Source organism: Ovis aries, chromosome 7, assembly GCF_016772045.2.
Source record: "Ovis aries strain OAR_USU_Benz2616 breed Rambouillet chromosome 7, ARS-UI_Ramb_v3.0, whole genome shotgun sequence".
NCBI classification, from domain to species: Eukaryota; Metazoa; Chordata; class Mammalia; order Artiodactyla; family Bovidae; genus Ovis; species Ovis aries.
This window is the reverse complement of record NC_056060.1, coordinates 47,935,359-47,957,292: the sequence shown is the minus strand read 5'-3', so window position 1 is coordinate 47,957,292 and position 21,934 is coordinate 47,935,359. Positions and strand designations below refer to the sequence as shown.

The following is a 21,934-nucleotide window of genomic DNA, read 5'->3' as shown; positions in this document are numbered from 1 at the left end:
ACACCCAGCCCAGAATTCAAGGGATACAACTGGTGAAAGGAAATGAACGTGTTAAGCAAGCTCTCTTGCTCTAGTCACACTCCTCTCCATACTTTCTAAGTAGCGTATTTACAAAGTATCCCATGAGGAACCTGGAAGCCATATTTTACTCCCCCTACCAACTGTATCATCAGGTTGTCAGTTTTTTTCTCTTATCACTTGAGCCTGATCCTATTTTTATTACTTTAATTCATTTTTCAATTATTATAACTTTGCACTTTTCTACTTCCCTACAGTCTTTCCCAGCTCCATTCCATTCTCTACACTAATGCCAACAAGAACTTTTTCAAAATTATACCTGATCATGTTATTTATTTTTATTAAAAATCACTACTAGTTCCCACACTGCAGAGGACAAAATTCAAATGCTGTAGCACAGTGCGCCTGCTCCTGTCCTATGGCTTTTTCTCCCGTCTCCCACGTTCATAGCCTACACTCTGGCTGGCTTTCACCTCTGCATATGCTGCTTTCTTTCTGTGTGGAAGACTTTTCATTCTTTCCTTGTAACTCTTACTTATTTTTAGAGGCTCAGCTCAAGGTTTATCCAGAACTTCCTCCTTAATTATCAGGTCCTGGTTAGATGACTTCCTTACTTTACTTTTTGGGGGTACTTACCACAAAGATCAGTACTGTGTCTTCCACTAGAAGGTTAGCTCATGGGAAGACCAAAATCTATCTTCGATACTGAGATATTCATCTATTCATATATTCAAGTTCTATCTACTGAGCGACTATGTATTATGTATGTTATACACAAGTGAACAAAACAAATATGCCCCACCTTGGCATAGCTTGTAGTCTATTTAAGAAGAAAGATAGTAATAAGTAAAATAAACAAATATTCTGATATATGAGTAAGAATTTTATGAGAGTAAACATGGGGACCAATTTTAGGTTGTGTGGCACACAGGTACACTCAAACATTTACTGAATGAAATGTTTATACCTTCACCACAGAGATGTAAGTGGGCCAGGCTCATTATATCTTTGCCAACACTGACTGGTTTTTTTTTTTTTAAAACATCTTTGCTCATACTGTCAATGTCACTTTCTTGCTTATACATTCTCAGTACTAAAAATCAATAAAAAGAACACAAGACAAGTTCAAATATACATTAGAAAAAAGAAGCTTGACTCAGCACAAGTGGAAACCAAAAACTAGCTTTATATATATTATCAGAGTTACTCTAATAGATGGCTAAGATAATTTTAAAATAATCTCTTATAAGACCACACATTTTATTAAGTAAAAACTAATACTAAAAAAATGAAAGCCATGTCTTTCTGGTATTCAGAAGTCTGAAGCAATCATTGCTTAGCTTTTCTAAAAGAGCAAATTACTAGGGAATCCCTGCCTTTCCCCTGGTTCACTGCCAAATGACTCAGAAGTGGAGTATTTCAGGAAATATGGGTATGTGACAAAAGTAAAAAAAAAAATCATGACCACTTGAAACAAAGCTCAATATTTTAAAAAGGGAATGGCAGGATGAGGAAACTATATTAAAATACATAAGTCAATTTCATTAAAAACTAGTCATTAAAATATTATATAACCAACCAAAAAACTCAAAACAAAACTTGGTAGTAAAAAGAATATTTAAATGCTACTTACAACAGCTGAGAAGGCTGCTGGGGCTAATTTCTTATATTAATATAAAATGCATAAAAAATTCCCAAAACAAAATTTTCCCTTGGATTATAAAGCTTATATTTTATAAATGATATACATATTTAGTGCAGATTAAAGAATAGGAATACAAAAACTAAATGAGTTCATCCCTTCATAAGTACAAATAGTTGGCTATAATAACATTAAATGACTGGCCCTTTCCTAAATTCACCCTCATGGTCCTGAAAATTTTAAATCAATTAGTATAGATGAGGAAAAAGAGCTTCTGTTTTACCACACGTTAGTCTTTTTAGCTGAAATATGAGATTTCTCTGGAAAATACACTCATCTGTTTGTTTTTAGTAGTGTATTTCAACACCTAGCCAGGATTTGTGCCAAGGGACAGAGGCAGTCACCAAACCTGTTACACCACAAGCTTTTTTTTAAACAAACTGATGATTGCCCAACAAAAAACTGTTAACTTCCTTGTGAATTTTCATAGGCACAGAGCTTTTTATTTTTCTTTTTGGCTTCTGCAATGGAATTTCACCAGTTTTTAAAGGTATTAACTTCGTAACCTGCAACAATCATCATTTTAAATCAGTAGAGAAAAACTGTCAGATGGGTCAGAAATAGGGTTTATGTAAATCAAAATTATCTCTGACAGTACCAAGATTTAACCTTTTGAGCAAACCCCAATAGACCAGCATTACAACTGAAATGATTAACCTAATGTGCAGTTGTTAAGTCATGTCCGACTCTTTGCGACCCCATGGACCGTAGCCTGCCAGGTTCTCCTGTCCATAGGATTCTCCAGGCAAGAATACTGGAATGGGTTGCTATTTCCTCCTCCAGGATTAATCTAATACATTATGATAAATATTGCTCTTGAAAGAGCAGATTATTTTCCTACTTACAATTTTTTGCTAAAGGTCTAGTATAAAAATATTTTCTTCTCTCTACATTTCCCTGCCACAATAATGCTAAAACATATCTATAGTCTCCTCAAACCTCAGGTGTTAAGGGCATATTAGCCTGTTTGAGTTGGAACACTGCTTCACATAGTCAAAGCGGTTTTTTTGTTTTTTTTTTTTTAAGGCACTCTAAGAACTCTCAAGGACAGTAAAACAAAAACATTCCTGTTGCCTACAGATCTTTCAGGTATATTTTCCCTCAAATTTTTCTAAACTAAATGTTGTGATAACTGGTTTTTCTTTGTTTTCCATGGTACAGTCTTTAAGTTATTTTTCTTTTACTTGAAGCCACTCCTTCATTTTCAACTTGCTGAGCAGGCAGGCTTTTCGTTTCCACGGAAACTGAATTCCTGTGGCTTCGGGTAGGCATTCTTGTTCCACCAGTCTAGGAGAAGAAGCAAAGAAGAGGACAGTTTAACATGTTTACAATACAGTCAACTCTATTGTTTATACATGGAATAATTACCCTGCAAATTGTCCTTTATATATTTTTAGCCTCTAGCCACTTAACTGCCTCTAAGCAAGCTTTAATCTGACAGTTTTAAAGTATGACATTTTCAAATAACAATCAGGAAAGCAGACAAACCGGGGTAAACCAAGAGAAGTGAAAAGGAAAATCACTCTTCTGTGTTGAATCTGGAAAAGTCTGAAATGTTAAATGAGGAAATGAAGGAATGACAGACCTTTAGAACAATGTGCTTACAATAACGAAACTGAAGGACAGTGGAAAAGAAGAAATGAAAACTAAGAAGCGAGGGAAAGCAACTATGAGAAGGTCAGCGATGGTAAAGAGGGAGAAGAAATTATGAACTGGAGAAACAGACAACGACTAAGAAAAACACAAGAGTCCAAAGGAGAAGAAAGATACAAAGAATAAATGTGACAGGAAGAGAAAATAAGACTCCAGTTTGAAGTGAAAACTGAAAAATACCCAACAAAAACTGTAGCTAAAATGGCTTAAAATACTGCTTTCACTTGTCTATTCTTTCACTTGTCTATTTTCACAAGTCTATTCTTTCACTTGTTCCAACTAATTAACCACATTTATGTATTTTCTTGGCCAAAGTTAACAATGTACAAGAAGTTGTCATTTCTAAAAGGATTCTCTCAATAATAAGAGTGGAGAATTGAAAAATATAAACAACTTTTGTAAACCATAAAACCACTGTAAATTACAAAATAATCCTCAATATCTGCATTCTAGCTATTTCTCCAAAGGAATTTTGGACATTTGCAGATTAATACAGAAAGAAAAAAAAAAAAAAGAAAATATCCACATGATATAAAAGCAATACATGTCGAGTGAAATATTGAGAAGAATAGAGGAATCAATAATTTCGACTCAAAGATTTTTGGCAGCAGGGAAGGAAAAGTCGGATTCACTCACAGAGAAGAAAAGTTTGCCTTCAACTAAACTCGAACTGGAACTTCTTACATGATATAAAGAATGGGCTACATGGTAAATAGTATCTCTAACCGTGGTTTTACAAAAGTTTCTGAGAAATATCATTCAACTGTTATTTCTAGGAAGGATGCTATAAAGAGTATAACATTAATTATAACTAAAATATTGAGTTATAAAAAATACTTAGCATTAAAACACAATTTACTTAACATTTTATTGTACTTTTAATAAGGCACTGCAGTCACTAATTACTAACACTTGCTTTTATATTTTTCCATATCCTACTTATCAATTTTTAATTGCATCACCATAATTTTATTCTATGTATTCTTCTGCAAATTGCCTCAAATATTTCATGAAATAAAAAAGTATACATAAAAACTGCAAAAAAATTATAACTCTGCTTTCCATAGGAACATAGGGCTTTAACTATGTGGTTGCCTTGCTTATGCCCTCATTGGGCAGGCTAATAGAATTTTCTTTAGTTGACTATAAACCTTACAAAAAACAGAAAGTTCTGCTAAAATGACTGGGTTCACAAGAGCATACAACTTTACCTATCCTACCAATAAACATTGTTTTTAGAATGGTGTTGTGATTAACATGGCAAATATGGACATCAGGTTGAAATGCATAGTTAGTGAAGTAGATTAATAATAAACAACCGAGTGGAACATTTTATTTCAGAAAAGATCCTACCTTTTGTTGTGCTGTGGGACCCAGTGACTTAGGTGGAAAAGTACAAGGTATTCTTCCATGATGGATATGATATGGTAATAAGAGACTGGGATCTAAAGGGACCCAGGGAACTGAGAGGCTGGAAGGCACACCAGGAAGGCTGCAATGTGTTTTATGCAAATTGTATGCTGTCCTAGTAACTTTTCCATCAGAGGTTTTGTAGATCAAGAGCGAAGAATCTTCTGCGGCGTGAGACAACAAGTAGGAACCCTCCTGCAAACTAAATTCACAGTAAAACTCAACTGACTGATTCACTGTGTCAATTTCAATAGCACTTTCTTAATCATGATCTATTAAGAAAATTAAAAAAAAACAATTAGGGGAATGGGACATCATCTCTAAAAACACTCTGATGATCAAATAAGATTTAAGAATCTTCTAATCTATTTTCATGGCTTTTCAGCAACTAGTTTTAGTTCTTATTCCAAGTTCAGGATATATAATTACTTTCTTTTCATTGTTATGTCAGTCAATTTGGAAGTTTTCAATAATTTAATGCGAAACAAATAGTCTCCCTAATTCTCTAATTCCTGGACAGCACATAACAAAAAGTACACAGACATATGAGTATGTAAGAACATATACATACCATTTCTATACACAACATTTAATTAAACAAGCACTGTACCTACTTTCTGTCTACTAATAGGTGAACAGAGATAGAAAGGCGAATGTGACACACTCCACTGAAAAGTTTAAAATAAAGCGGCAGAAACAGTTAACAGAACAATCACAATATGAGAGGCCCTGACATTCAGAAAACGAAGATCATGGCATCTGGTCCCATCACTTCATGGGAAACAGATGTGGAAACAGTGGAAACAGCGTCAGACTTTATTTTCTTGGGCTCCAAAATCACTGCAGATGGTGATTGCAGCCATGAAATTAAAAGACGCTTACTCCTTTGAAGAAAAGTTATGCCCAACCCAGATAGCATATTGAAAAGCAGAGACATTACTTTGCCAACAAAGGTTCGTCTAGTCAAGGCTATGGTTTTTCCAGTGGTCATGGATGTGAGAGTTGGACTGTGAAGAAAGCTGAGCATTGAAGAATTGATGCTTTTGAACTATGGTGCTGGAGAAGACTCTTGAGAGTCCTTTGGACTGCAAGGAGATCCAACCAGTCCATTCTGAAGGAGATCAGCCCTGGGATTTCTTTGGAAGGAATGATGCTGAAGCTGAAACTCCAGTACTTTGGCCACCTCATGCAAAGAGTTGACTCACTGGAAAGGACTTTGATGCTGGGCGGGATTGGGGGCAGGAGGAGAAGGGGACAACAGAGGAAGAGATGGCTGGATGGCATCATTGACTTGATGGACGTGAATCTGAGTGAATTCCGGGAGTTGGTGATGGACAGGGAGGCCTGGCGTGCTGCGATTCATGGGGTCACAGAGAGTCGGACACGACTAAGCGACTGAACTGAACTGAAGCAGTTAATAGGTACTGAATGTTTATCATGAACTAACTGTTGCACTGTTTATGTCCTTTTTGTCATTAAATCCTACACAACAAATCTTGAAGGGATAAAATTATTAACTTCATATTAGAGACAAACAAAAATTAGAGATGTTAATTAATTTGCCCAAGTCCTGAGTGCAGGACCTGCATATAAACCCAGGCAATCAAACATCAAAAAAAAAAAAAAAAAAAACCCTTAATTATAATCCTCTACTATCACAATAATAAGTTCTGTTAAATCTCCATTAAACCCTTTCTCTTTAGAAAGCTTTAAGGAATTCAGTGTACCAACATGAAGAGGTAAAAGGATATGACTGACATCCCGTGTGTTCCTTTTTTGTTGTTGTTTTTACACTCTTCTAGTGCAAAGGTACTATGGGGGATAAGTTCTTCCTCACAATCTATCATTAAAAACAAGGATTAATCATACTTATAATTTGTGACCTTACCCATCAATGGCTTGTAAATGTGATTAAGGACACAATGTAACAACAAAAGCAAAAATGTGAACGATGTTACTTTGGAGATGGAGTAAGGGACTACAGTCTAAGAAATATAGGTATTTTTCCAAAGAAGGCATACAGATGGCCAATACCATTAATTATCAGGGAAATGCAAATCAAAACCACAATGATATACCACCTCACTCCTGTCAGAATGGCTATCACCAATAAGACAATAAAATAAGTAAGTGTCAGCAAGAATGTGGAGAAAAAGGAATCCTTGTACACTACTGGTGGGATTATAAATTAGTGCAGCCACTATTGGAAATAGTAGGGAGGTACCTCAAAAAACTGAAAATTGAACTGTCATATGATCCAGCAATTCTACTCTTGGGTATTCATCATATATCAAAAAGATATATAAACACCAATGTTGACTGCAGTATTATTTATAAGAACCAAGATACGGAAGCAAGTTAAGTGTCTACTGATGAACAGATAAATAAGATGTGATATAAGTACAATGGAATACTACTCAGTCATAAAAAATGAAATATTGCATTTGCAGCAACATGGCTGTTATCTAGAAGGTATTGTGCCATGTGAAATAGGTCGGAAAAAGACAAATACCATATGATCTTACGTATATATGGAATCTGAAAAGCAAAAGAAATAAAATTAAGATAGACTTACAGATACATAAACAAAAGGGTGGTTGCTGACTGGGGGTAGTATATGTGTGGAGAAACAGGCACAGGGGCTTTAGGAGGTACAAACCTCCAATTATAAATAAGTCACAAGGATGTAACACACAGCATAAAGAATATAATAAATACTATTGTAACAACTTGTATGGAGATATACGGTATTAGACTTATTGCAATCACTTCATAAAGTATGCAAATATCAAATCACTATCTAGTATACCTGAAACTAACATAATATTGTACACTAACTATATTTCAATTAAAAAAGAAAAGAAATACAAGCAGCCACTAGAAGCTGAAAATTAGGCAAGGAAACAACTGCCTCCTAAGAGCCTCCAGAAGGAGCCAGCCCTGATGACACAAGTTTAGTCCAGTGAAGAGAATTTCAGATCTTTGAGCTCCAGGACTACAAGAGAATAAATTTGTGTTGTCTGAAGCCATTAAGTTTGTGATAATTTGTTACAGTGGCAATAGGAAGCCATTATAATAGCTGTACAGAAAAAAATGTTTAACTGTAAGCCCAGTAAAGCCAGATGCTATTATATTTCCTTCTTATTTATATTTCCACAATTCCACTTTGACACAACAGAATAAATTTTGTACTTCTAGGTTATTTTCTGTCTATTCTTAACAAGATGTATTTAAAGTTTTTCCACCCAAGAAAATTAGATATATCAATGACAAACACCTCCAGAGTACTTACCTACTTAATTTTCTTAGAATGTGTTGGAGGATGTTAAATAAACTTGAAATCCTATTAAACAGAAGAAATCCAAATAAAATTAAGGAACAAAAACCTTAATCTTAAGAACTATAACTCCTCAGGAAGAGAAATGTCTCAATAACAAAAGAAAACAGCAGATGAAATAATATAAAACAAATATCAAAATGTATTTCTAACTTGACTGAATTTTAGTATTCACTTCATTTTTGCCATTTTCTGATTTCCCTTAAAAATCATAAAGTATTTTGGCTTGTGTCAGTCAGAACACTGGTCAGTAAAGAGATCACTATTTTATCTTCAAGCTATGATTTTTTTAAAGCATGTATTTCCCTTTGTTTTGTTTTTTTTTTTTAATGTTTTTGTTTTGTTTTTATGGCTATACCACACAGCATATGGGATCCTAGTTCCCCGACCAGGGATCAAACCCCCCTGCACTGGTTCATGGAGTCTTAACCACTGGACTGACAGGAAAGTCTCTCAAACTATAAACATTTTAATAAGTTTATAAGTTTAAAATTTTTGAAATAAGTTTTAAAAGTTTAAAAAGTCTTTAGCAGAATTAATCTGCAGAAGAGTTTGCCTTTTAGAGATGGTGGTGGTGAATTTCAAAGAAATTGAGAGGTACTTTAAATGAATAAAAGGAAATGAAATATAAGATATTGATTTAAATATCTCTTCTAAACCTACATTCATTCTCTTGATTATTTATTTAAAAATGGTTTTCATTGGGAAAGGTAGAGGAGGCAGTGCATAAATGTATGGAAAAGCTTTTCTATTCACATATGTAAATAAAAAGTTACCCATCAAAAGAAGTAATACTTATAACAGATGTTTAAGTATAAGCAAAGAAGTCAAACTTGAATCTGCAGCCTTCAAAAACTATGACAAGCCCCAAAGCTGGAACTACAGAACTAATATAAGTCAGGGCAATTTCCCATCCTTTCAGATGAATCAAACATATTAACTATCAAAGCTGTCATCCTAGCTCAGCAGTGCGCTCTGGGGAAAGTCACTCCAAGTTCCAGTTTCCTCATGTATAAAATGGAGATTAAAGGTACCACCAGTTCTTTCTGGAAAGTTGTGAGATGCAAATTAAATTAATTTCAATCTGATGTACATTAACAGTTGGTAGAAGAACAAATTTTTAGAAGTTAGAATACCTGAATGAGTGTATATATCCCTGAGCTCAAAGTCTGACTGGCCTATTTTTTTCCACCTCTGGAAAGAAGTGAAATACATGTGCCCATAGTTCACTGAGATGGAAGACTCCTCTATTGTTTTAGCCTCCTTTGTCTTAAGTAGAAATACTGGTGCCACTAGAACATTTAATTTGGAGACGGAAATGATTAATGTGAAATGGATCACAAACTGCGTCGAGGAAAGCCCCAGTTTATAAAAGGATGAAAGTCTCGAAAATAAATAATTTAAACCAATATTTAGTGATAAAGGATAATTAATGATCATGTTAACAAGCTTTTAAATTCCTACCACAAAATTTCTTACTTGAGTGCTGAAAGTTTTTCCTTCAATTCTTCTGAGGTAATTTCTTCAAGCAGGAAAAGCTTTGATGTAAATGCATCAATATGTCCTAAAATAAAAGATCAAACTTAGAAAGAACAATTACTGTATTTAAAAATCAAAAAAGCTAAGCTATCCAATCTTTTTAAAGATGTTTTTACACAATTGTCATAAAGGAACTTTATATTCTAAAAAGAGAAATAGACACTTTATTAAGTTTATTAAGTAAAGCTGTATTTTAAAATAACACCAGAAGTCAGATTATAAAGGAATACATATTAATTCTAAAATATTTGCTGAACATAGAAAAGTTTATACACGTCCACATCAAAAAAGTCATCTCTAACTCTACAATTTAAGAACAACTGTTGAAATAGTGGTTTCTAATTTCTAGTAAACTTGCATTTTTATGGAAATTAAATTTTGAGAGCTTCCCAGGTGGTGCTGGGCTTCCCAATGGCTCAGCAGTAAGGAATCTGTGCGGAATGCAGGCACCACAGGAGATGTGGGTTTGATCCCTGGATCAGGAAGATTCACTGGAGCAGGGCATGGCAACCCACTCCAGTATTCTCGCCTGGAGAATCCCATGGTGGCCTACAGTCCACAGGGTTGCAAAGAGCCATGACTGAAGCAAGTTAGCATTCATGTATGCACATACCGTAATATTATAAAAGCAAGCAGATAAAATAAAATTTATAGTTTGGGTATGATAAATACATTTCTCAGACAAACTTGGTTAAGGTAAAAACTTGGCTTAATTATTCACAATAGCCAAGATGTGCATAATAAGTGTCCACCAACAGATGAAAGGATAAAGGTGTGATACACACACAAATAATGGAATATTATTCCTCCATGAGAAAAAAGGAAATACTGCTATTTGCAACAACATAAAGGACATTGAGGACACTATGCTAAGTGAAATAAGTCAGAAAGAGAAAGATGAATACTGCATGATAACTTATATGAGCAATCCGGGGGAATAAAAGTCAAACTCATAGAAAGAAGTAGAAAGGTGGTTCTCAGGGGTTGGGGGCTAAAAGGGTACAAACCTTCAGCTACAAGATGAATAAGGTCTGAGGATCTAATGTATGACACAGTGACTCTAGCTGATAACAGTAGATTATATAACTGATATTTGGTAAGAGAGCAGAACTCAAATGTTCTCATCAAAAAAAAAAAAACAAACAAACAAACCTGGAGGTGATGGATTTGTTAATTCAACTAGATGAGAGGAATTCTTTTACAACGTATACATATATCAAATCATTATGATATATGATTTAAATATCTTAAAATGTTATTAGTTATACCTCAATAAACCTTAAAAAAATCTAGCTTATTTTTTAATTAAAGCATATGATAGAGATTTCCTATGGTTAAAAAAAAAATCAAAATAGTCTGCTCCAAGTCTTACTTTCTTATAAACATGACCTAATTCTAGAATTCAAAGAAACAGCAAACTCTCATGATTACACCTGCACATGTTCTCCAACAAAACAGGTTGAGACACAACACTGAGGCCTTGGAATGTGCCAGGGAAGGGATACAAAAGATGGTGTTTAGTTAAATGTTCTATAATCACATGAATACAAAACCCATGTTATTACACCAGTCAAAAACATCAATTGCTAACAGTATAATACTCACTAATGCTGAAAATAATATCACTTTAATTTTTTTAGCTTCCAAAATTTGGTTATCAAAACACGTGACCTGGATAGTTGACATCAATCATAATGCAAAATCCTGCAAATGATTTAGTTTCTCATTTCTTATCTTGCCCCCTTTCATTTCATTTGCTTTGTGCTCATAAAAAAGAATTAGAAACATTTTTACCAGATACTTTTCTTCTAAGACAACAAATCTTTTCCCATGCCTACTTATCCTTTCCTGTGCCAAGTTTCGGTTTCACCTCTGCATTTCTAACACTCATTACACTGTGACGTTTCTAATAAAAAGGACACAGTTTAATGGTTTAAAGACTGTCAAAAGGCAATAAATATTAAGTACGATAAAACAGTTTAGACATTTACTGAATGTGTCTTTGAGGAAACTCACAGTTCTTACCTTTTTAAAGCAATCTCAATGAAAAGTATGTATTATAGTATATGTCAAATACAGTTAGTCAGAACTATACAGAGAATACTGTACTAAGTTCTATGAGGGCTTCAATTCTCTCAACATTGGAACATTTTAACCAGTGGGCCTCAAATGAGTTCAGATGTTTATCTCCTAGTCTTTGGGGCAACTGCACAAGACTTGGGATGGCAACAGCTTCCTGGTCATTAACCCTCGTAGACTCTTTTGCATATCACAGTATGCTATCCAAATACTTTAAGTGTGTCAAGGTTGGGAAGGTTAGTTAACACAAATCAAGGCTTTACATACATGCATGAATTCATATACACACACACACACACACACACACACATATATATAGGCAGGCCCTACTCTACATGTAGTAGGGGATGATAAAAATAATCATGCATAAGCCAAAATTATGCAAGCGATTTTAATAATCAATGGGAAAAATTACAATTGTTCCATTACCTTTACGATTTTTTGGTCAAAACATTATAAATTCCCCATCAGTTATAAATGCATGGAGAAATGAAGACAGTAAAAACTAATCTTTATTTAGTAGACTATAAATGGCAAACAATGAGATTTAAAGTATTATTTCATTATAAAACTCATTATTAAGAGTAGTCTGAATAGTGCTTGTCACCTTCTCCTGTTTCAACTTATAGGGAGTTGTAACAACTCCCTATAAGAGTTAGGGAGCAAGCACCTATAAGATAGGGAGCAAGCGCCTTTTCTATGCTGTGGAGGAGGGTCACACTTGCTGATCATTGTTGGATCAGCTCCCAGCGTTATACCCTTTGCACTTTTAAGGTCATGAAATAGCTCAAAGAGTTCCTTCAATGTAAAATACGGGGCCAGAGTCATTTCTTCATCCTTTATGCCACAAACACTTTCCTTATTTATGTGAGTCAGTTCACTTTCACGAAGTTCCTCTGGTGGCTAATCTTGTCTCTTGAACCTCAGCAGTGTCAACGTTTCTACTGTCAGTTATTTCTTCTATAACTCCATTTATATTCAATTCAAATTCCATTTTCAGCAGTATGGTCTTTTGTTTCTTTGCTGTGCTTTAATCTTTGTTGGCCAATTCCCTCTTCTGATTATCCACTTTTACAAAACATGTGAGTTTATCACTGGGAGACAAGGAGGGAACACAACTGGACATTTTGCTTTCTATGCATGATCTCAGTAACAGGTACACAGCGACCAAAAACACTGACAGACTCTTAAAGGAGTGATATGATTGGTGACTGGTCATGATGCATGTCTGTTATTTATGTAGTGATCTGTGGACTAAAGAGTCAGCAGTAAAGTTGGTAGTTTACACAATTACAGTTAGTATACCTTTGTAACTGACACTTGTGGATATCAGAATAGCACAAAGGAAGGACGGCTTGTATGTCCACTATGCAGAACTGATATACATTAGACAACTGAAAAGCAGATACAGAAGTTGTGGTAAGATGACTTTGGGAATTTTCTTTAGAGAATACATATTAGTGTTTGAGGCAAGAGGGAAAAAAGAATACAGCAATCTAAAGGAAGAGAAGAACGTGTTCATAGCAAAGCAGGCAAACAAAAAACAAGTATTTTTATTCTACCTGAAAAGGAGACTAGGAGCTACAGGAAAGGTATTCAAGGTATGGTCCCTGGACTACCAGCATCAGCACCACCTGAGAACATGCTACAAATGCTAAAGTCTTAGGTTCCAATCCAGACGTACTGAATCAGATACTCCTAGGGTCAGGGCCGATAATCTTCAATCTGACAAGCCCTACAAACGACTGCGACACACAGTCAATTTAGATAATTGCTGAACTAGAGTCCTATAAATCAATATACTCTTCAGTTCAGTAAGTGACATTTTGTATCTCCTGTATTTTGTATGATATGCTATATCTGAACCTCTCAATCACACATGTAAACTCTACTCTCACTTTTCTCTCCAAAAGATCTAATGACAAAAATAAAAGAAAGAAAGCTCTAACACACTGGTCCCCAGGTTTGATTTCTGAGAAGAAACTGTCTTAAATTTCTTTTAAATTTTGAGATCATAGAGCTGGGCAGGGAAAACTGACAGTGAAATGCCACAGTTAAATGGAGAAGCAGCTAGCAAAGGCTGAGTGAGGAAAACACAGGTCACAACTTAGAAAGGACTAGGGTGCATGATTGCATGGGAAAGAAATATGAGCACGTGGAAATCTTCTGGTTAAGATTTCATCCCAGTTTCTAAGACACAATGAATTATTTGTATTCAGGCACACTGATTAACGTTGTTATACACACAGTGCTTCATTTTTGTTACCTCTGACCTCCCCCCAACCCCGTATTTTCCTAGCCCTGTTTAACGTTTACAGCAAAGTTATAAACACTTAAAAATTGTGACTAGGACTTCCCTGGTGGCACAGTGAACGAGGATCTGCCTGCCAATACAGGGGACACAGGTTTGATCCCCAGTCAGGGAGGAGTCAAAATACTGCAAAGTAGCTAAAGCCTGTGCACCACAACTACTGAACTGCATGCTGCAACTACTGAAGCCCGTGTGCTTAGAGTCTGTGCTCCGCAACAAGAGACGCTACTTAGTGAGAAGCCCGTGCACTGCAACGGAGACGCCCCTGCTCACCGCAGCTAGAAAAGTCCATGTGCAGCAACACAGACCCAGCAAAACCAAAACTAAATAAATGAATAATTGAAAAAAACTGACTAAATTCTGATCTTGCCACTGATGGACTCTGTGGCATATATGAGGGTTTCTTTTTGTTCTTGTTGTTGCTGTTTTAAATAAGCAGCATCTTTCATTTTTAGCAACAAAGTCATCCTTTTTTTTTTTTATTGTTGGGAATCTTTTTTTTTTTTTTAATTTTAAAATCTTTAATTCTTACATGCATTCCCAAACATGACCCCCCCTCCCACCTCCCTCCCCACAACATCTCTCTGGGTCATCCCCATGCACCAGCCCCAAGCATGCTGCACCCTACGTCAGACATGGACTGGCGATTCAATTCTTACATGATAGTATACATGTTAGAATTCCCATTCTCCCAAATCATCCCACCCTCTCCCTCTCCCTCTGAGACCAAAAGTCCGTTATACACATCTGTGTGTTTTTTCCTGACTTGCATACAGGGTCGTCATTGCCATCTTCCTAAATTCCATATATATGTGTTAGTATACTGTATTGGTGTTTTTCTTTCTGGCTTACTTCACTCTGTATAATCGGCTCCAGTTTCATCCATCTCATCAGAACTGATTCAAATGAATTCTTTTTAACGGCTGAGTAATACTCCATTGTGTATATGTACCACAGCTTTCTTATCCATTCATCTGCTGATGGACACCTAGGTTGTTTCCATGTCCTGGCTATTCAAAGTCATCCTTAATAAACCCGAGGATGCTACACTGCACAACTCTGAGGATGACCATTTATATGGAATAGACTGGGCACGCTGTATCTTGGATGGTGTACAATGTGGAGATAATAAAAAAATATTTTCTATTTTATATGTAACAGAACTCTACAACAACATTCAAAGGAGAGGACCACCTGTTAGTCTACTTACTTAACATGAATAATGTTCAGTTTTTAATTTCTTTAAAGAAAAAATAAAAGCTATAATATTTTCTTCTTGTATTCCAATGGCTTGTCTTACACACATCTAGGAAAAGTAAAACGAATAAAGTATATAAATTCTGTGGTTTGTTATCTACCATTTCCCTTCTCCTTGACTTTTTACTGTTCCTTCAACCAATTATCCAAGCCAACTTCACTCTCTAAAAAATACTTATTGAGCACCTCTGTGTGTCAGATACTGTTCCAGGTGCTTATGGTATATCAATAAACAAAACAGACCGAGACAGGCCATAAATACTATGAGTAATTAAATTACATAATTTGTTAGGGGTTGCCAGAAAAAGGGAATGGGACTATATTCAGAGCCAAAACCAGGAGAAGAAAGACACCTGGAGATGTGAGTCTGGCACTGAGGGCTGCTTCTCTTAGGAGCACCTGTTAATCTGGAGAAAGCAATTGAGACCCAAGAGATGAACCAGAGTTTTCAACAGTCTCTCAGGATCAGAACAAAAAAAACTGGTCTATGAAATTAGATAAACAAACATGCTGCGTTGGGACCCTGGCTCAGTGCTTCTCTACAAGGGCTTATAGCTTCAACATGCACTGGCACACATGGATAAGACTGATTATAGCAAAAGAATACAAATAAAAGGAGAATCCAAAAAAGGAAAAGAAGTGTGGGATAAAGTTCAGAGAAAATGAGATGCAATCTTCAGAAGTCCTTTGTTGGCTTTCCATTTGGGATGATAAAAAAGCTCTGGGAAATGGACAGTGATGATGGTCACATGGCACTAGGAATGTACTTAATCATAGGCAATCATACACTAAAAACTGCGCACCAGGACTTCCCTAGCAATCCAGTGGTTAAGACACTGTGCTTCCAGTGCAGGGGGCAGAAGTTAGATCCCTGATCGGGGAACTAAGAGCCTACATTCCGTGGCCATAAAATAAACAGATAATTTTTTTTTAATGTATAGTAAATTGTACCCTGGAATTGTTAAAATGGTACATTTTATGTTACAAACATTTTTCTACAATTAAAAAAAAGGCCTTTCTCACTGGAGCCACACAAGATCCACTTAATTCCTCCAGCAACATCATCTTTTTGTACCAGATAAACTTAATGAAGACTCAGCACTCAATGCTTTTATTGGGAGATGCATCATGCAGGAAACCCTCTGCCTAACACATAACAAAATTCCAGACACTCAGAAAGCAGATGTTCAGAATAAGCCATATTATTTATACAAACAGTGTAGGTACAATGAGCCCTCCTTATCAGCTAATGGATGTCTGACATCAGCGTAGAAAACTGTTTACTAGCCAAGTTCCGAGATGCTAGCAGAGAACCAGCCTTGCAAGCAGGCTTTTCCAAAGACTGGCAATGTCAGACCATGAACGGCAACATCCCAGCAGCAAGTGGGAAACATAATGGCCTTTCTAGGGTGCAAAGCCAAGCTTCAAACCACGTAACTCCCTGTAATTGGATTACAGTGAATTCAGATTGCTAGTGTAGTCAAGAGTAATACAGGAAGACAACATTGTAGCTTTGACATCATGTCCAGAATTTTTTATATACAATAAAAACTGGCCCCTGATAAAGAATATTCTGACATACAATGAAGAGACATGGAATAAACAAGAAGAGAGAAAAACAACATGGCATGGAATGAAGTGTCCCTGTAAAAAGACATGTTGAAACCCTAAATTCCTACTCCCTCAAAAAGTGACTTTCCTTGGAAATAGAACTGTTGTAGATGTAATCAGCTATGACGGAAGTGAAGTTGCTCAGTTGTATCTGACTCTTTGCGACCCCATGGACTGTAGCCTACCAGGCTCATCTGTCCATGGGATTTTCCAGGCAATAGTACTGGAGTAGATTGCCATTTCCTTCTCCAGGGGATTTTCCCAACCCAGGGATCGAACCCAGGTCTCCCACATTGTAGACAAGACGCTTAACTGTCTGAGCCACCAGAGTGGACCTTTAATTCAATTTGAACAGTGTCCTTAGAGGAAGAGGATAGAGACATACAGGAAAAAAGATCCTGCATGATGACAGAGGCAGAGATGAAAATGATATATCTACAAACCAGTAATGCCAAGGATTGCTGGCAAACACCAAAAGGAAAAAGGAGCAACAAAGGATTCTCTCTTATAGGTCTCAGAAGGAGCATGGCCTTTTAAAACCTTCATTTTAAACTTCCAGCCTTCAGAACTGTGAAACAAGTATCTATTGTGTTAAGCTATCCAGTTCGTGGTACTTTGTTATGGAAGCCTTATAAAATTAACACACACACACAAATAATAGAAAAGACTTGCAAAGACTCTAGATAACAGAGGTATTAGATACAGACTTTAAAGCAATTTTGCCTAATACACCTAAGATGTATTCACTGTGCCTAAGACATAATTGAGACTTTTTATAGCAACTATACAAAAGAATTGCTACAGAAATGTATAAAAAGAACCAAATGAAAAATCTAGAACTAAAAAAAAAACAGTAAATGAAATTAAGGAATCGGGTGATGGGTGAAATAATGTATTAAGGATAGTTGAAGAGGAAATTAGTAAACTAGAAGAAAATACTGAGAATCATGTATGAAGAGTCAAAAGGAGGGTAAACAGAGAAGAGCATGTAAAGGATGTTCAGAACACAGTAAGATGTAACATAATACAACCTAGATCCAGAGGAGAAAGCAAATGAGGAGGAAGTGATGTTTGGTGAGATAATGACTGAGAATTCTCCCAAACTGGTAAAGGTCACCAAATCACATACCAAGGAGCAATATGTTATAAAATGAACAACATGTAAAAAGGAATATTTACAACAAAAGACTAACATAGGTACAATGTAGGACAATTGTTGAAAGGGGGAGAGATAAAATTTAAAGTCTGACAAAGAAAAAGAAACATATTACTTGCAAAGCAGCATAAATGGATAAACAGCTGACTTTTCAACAGAAACAAAGCCAGGAAACATGGAGTGGGGTAAGGGTAGGTTGGGCGTCTGGGGTTAGCAGGTGTAACTTACTATATACAGGATGGATAAACAACAAGGTCTTATTGTATAGCACAAGGGATTATATTCAATATCCCATGATTAAAATATAATGGAAAATAATATAAAAAGAACATGTATATATATATACACACATATATACATGTAGTATAACCGAATCATCTTGCTCTACAACAGATATTAATGCAACACTGTAAATCAACTATACTTCAATTTAAAAACAGAGCAAACATTGAACTGATAATCAGAAACTCCTCAAAAAGAAAACTCTAGGCCTGCAAGCTTCACACGTCAATTGTACCAAACATTTAAGTAAGAAATAACACTGATTTTTACAGAAATTCTACCAGATAACAGAAAAAGAGGAAACAGATCCCAAATCATTTTAAGACATAAACTTAATACCAATACCTCACAAGGAAACTTACAGGTCAATCTCACTTATAAACACAAATGGCAAGATAAATATTAATAAACTGAATCTACCAATTTTTGGACAAGGCACAGGGTCACAAAGAATTGGACATGACTGAGTGACTAACACTTTCACCAATATTTAAAGAGAGTAATATATCATGAGCAAGCTGGAATTATGGCAGGAACACAAGTTTGGATTAACATTTAAAAATTAATTAATATGATTCATCACATTAGTGGAATAAAAACGTTATACCATCATATAATCTCAATAAATACAGAGAAAATATCTGAAAAAATTTTTTTTACTCGCTCATTATTAAAATTCTTAACTAGGCATAGAAAGGAACTTCTTTCTATAAACAAAAGGAACACAAACACCCATACAAAACACTACATAAAATGGTGAAATGTTGAAAATCTCCTCCTTTAAGATCAGACACAGACAAGGATGCCCATTATTTACCTTCTATTTGAATTCTAGGCAAAGGTAGCAAGGAATAAAAAGGTATAATGATTGTAAAGAAGAAGTAAGATGGTCATTATTTGCCGGGAACATAATTGTTTAACTTGAAAATATAAATTATTAGAATGAGCTTAGCCAAGTTACTAAGATACAAGATCAACATACAAAATTAATATGCAAATAAATCCTGTATTATCAGTAACAGCCTATAAGAAAATAAAATTTCAGAAATATCATTTATAACATATCAGCCAACAACAAAAATATTTAACAAAGGATGTGTAAGAACCTTACAAAGAAAATCATAAAGATATTAATAGAAATTAAAGATATAAATAGAAGAATATCTAACTAAAGTTTACAGATTGAAGGATTTGTTATTATAAAAAGCTGTTAATCTGTTCCACATTGACTGAGTCAATGCACTTCCTAACAAAAAGCCCACTCTTCCTGTTGCTGTTGGCTGAAACTGACAAGCTGATCCCCAAATCTGTAAATGCAAAGAGCCAAGAACAGCCAAGAAATTCTTGAAGAAAAACAAGTTGACACGGAGCTACTCCATGCTCTGTAATGACCTATATCGGAAAAGAATCTAAAAGAGAGTGGATATATGTGTCTGTGTAACCGATTCACTATGCCACACACCAGAAACTAACACAACACTGCAAGTCAAATATACTCCAATAAAAGTTAATTAAAAATAAAAAGTTGACAAGATTTGCTTCATCAAACAGTAAAAGATTTTATAAAGCTAATGTAATTAAGACAGTGCTAAGTGTATAGCTAGAGTAATTACTCTAACTAGAGTAATTAAAACAGAATAAAGAAATAGGGAGTCCAGCTTAGATTCATGTATATAACTCAAGTAAAATGGGACAGCAGAGAACGGATAGTCTTTTTCAATAAATGGTGCTGAAAACTGGAAAAAAAACACTTAATATTTCATGCAAAAATAAATATCACATAAACTATGTATCTGGAAATTAAAAAATAATTTTAGAAAGGTTTCCAGAAGATATTATATTCATGATGCTCCTGTACGGAACACTTGTTAAACCAGGCAAAAAAACAACACTAATCATAAAGAAAATGGCTAAATATTGGTATTTATGAAATCCAAAAGATACCATTAAGAGACTGAAAAGGCAAGAGCAGGAGAAAATTACTTGTAACATTTAAAACCAACAAAAAACTAACAAGCAAATAAACAAAAACTTGACAACAGTGATAGAGGTCTGAATAGGCAATTCACAAAAGTGAATATCCAAATGATTATTAATCATATGAAAAAGTGTCCAACTTCATAAATAACCAAGGAAAAGCAAGTTTAAAACAATAATGGGGGGGAAGAGAGAAAAAAAAAACCAATAATGAGACGTTAATAATACATACCCACCAGCGTGACTAAAATTAAACTGATAATGCCAAGTGTGGGCAAGGATGTGGAGAAGATATAACCCTCACATGCTGCTAATATAAGTGTATATTGGTATACTCATTTTGGAAAGCTTTCTGGAATTATCTAGCTGAAGTTAATGTAGCTTAAGCTATGAACCAGTAATTCCACTCTCAGGTATGTGCCCAATAGCAATACACACACATTGCTCTAACAGACACTTATGTTCATAGCTGCATTAACACAGACACAACCGAAACAGGCTCCCAGAGTTAAATGCAGAAATAAACAGTGGTATATTCTTACAAAGGAAAATGTCGAAAAGAAAAATATTGTTATATACAACATAAGCTTCAAAAACTGTTAAGCAAAAGAAGGTATAAATGAAAGAACTTCATAATTCTATCCATACAGAGCTGGTGAAAACCATATGATTACGTTAGAAGGCGGGACACTGGTTACTAGTGGAGAAGAGGAAGAAGGCTATATAACTAAGTGGCAAAAGATGGGTCTCTGGCAGTTTTCAGCTTCTTGATCTGGGTGTGAGCTATAGAGGTGCAGACTTTGTTATGTAACTCCTTGAGCTGTACATTTTTCACTTTTCTCTTGCATTGGCAGGTGTGTTCTTTACCACCTGGCAGGTCCTTTTCTTTTCACTTTTCTGAATGTATGTTACACTTTAAAAATAACATATACGAAAGAAAAATATTATCAAAGCAAAGGTATATGTTATAACCGACAATATTTTAGGACAGAAGTAATACTATGTAGATCTTTCTGAAAATTATGCATAGAGAAGTTCTCAGGTTTTTTTTGTTTTAGCCTGCTTTTAATCTTTGGTTAAGAAATCCTTTTTTACTCTCATATTTTAATCTAAATTTTAGGTTAATAGCTATTTTTTTTCTCAGTACAAAAATATACAAAGTATAACTTCATTGTCTTGTGGCGTTTATTTTCATTAAGGAGAATGGTACTTTTACGGCATTATATTACATAATATAATATAGTGAAGGACAGGGAAGTTTGGTGTGCTGCAGTCCATGGGGTCGCAAACAGACACGACTGAGCAATTGAGGAACAACAAAAATTACATAATCGTTGTAAGAGAAAGGATTTGTGTATAGAGTCCCTGAGGTAGATTCAACAAAAAATTATTATTATTACTATTTTGATTGCACCATGTGGCTTATGGTATCTTTTCCTCAGTCAGGGATTGGACACAGGGCTATGGCAGTGAAAGAACTGAGCTGTAACCATTGGACTGCCACAGAATTCCCCGAACAAAATGTTATTATGTCCATTACCTACAGATGAAAAAGCTGAGGACTCACAAGCTTAAATGATTTTACCCAAAGTACAAAGAAAA

At 35.2% G+C, this 21,934-nt stretch overlaps 1 protein-coding gene across 10 annotated transcripts in view; it reads right to left on the bottom strand.

The window, feature by feature from the left end:
- Positions 1–883: 883 nt before the first annotated feature.
- ICE2 (interactor of little elongation complex ELL subunit 2) overlaps positions 884–21,934 on the bottom strand; it is a 66,557-nt gene continuing 45,506 nt past the window's right edge. For 6 of the 10 annotated variants that reach the window (XM_042252371.2, XM_060417841.1, XM_042252370.2 and 3 more), the window contains 4 exons: positions 9,600–9,684; positions 8,076–8,126; positions 4,727–4,985; positions 1,185–3,007 (listed from right to left, as the gene is read on the bottom strand). In XM_042252371.2, coding sequence (XP_042108305.1) covers positions 2,885–3,007; positions 4,727–4,985; positions 8,076–8,126; positions 9,600–9,684 — 518 coding nt within the window. In that variant the 3' untranslated portion in view covers positions 1,185–2,884. Of the gene's footprint in view, positions 3,008–4,726; positions 4,986–8,075; positions 8,127–9,599; positions 9,685–21,934 lie in introns of all 10 variants that reach the window. The other 4 variants (XM_060417844.1, XM_060417843.1, XM_060417842.1 and 1 more) reach the window with 1 other exon arrangement.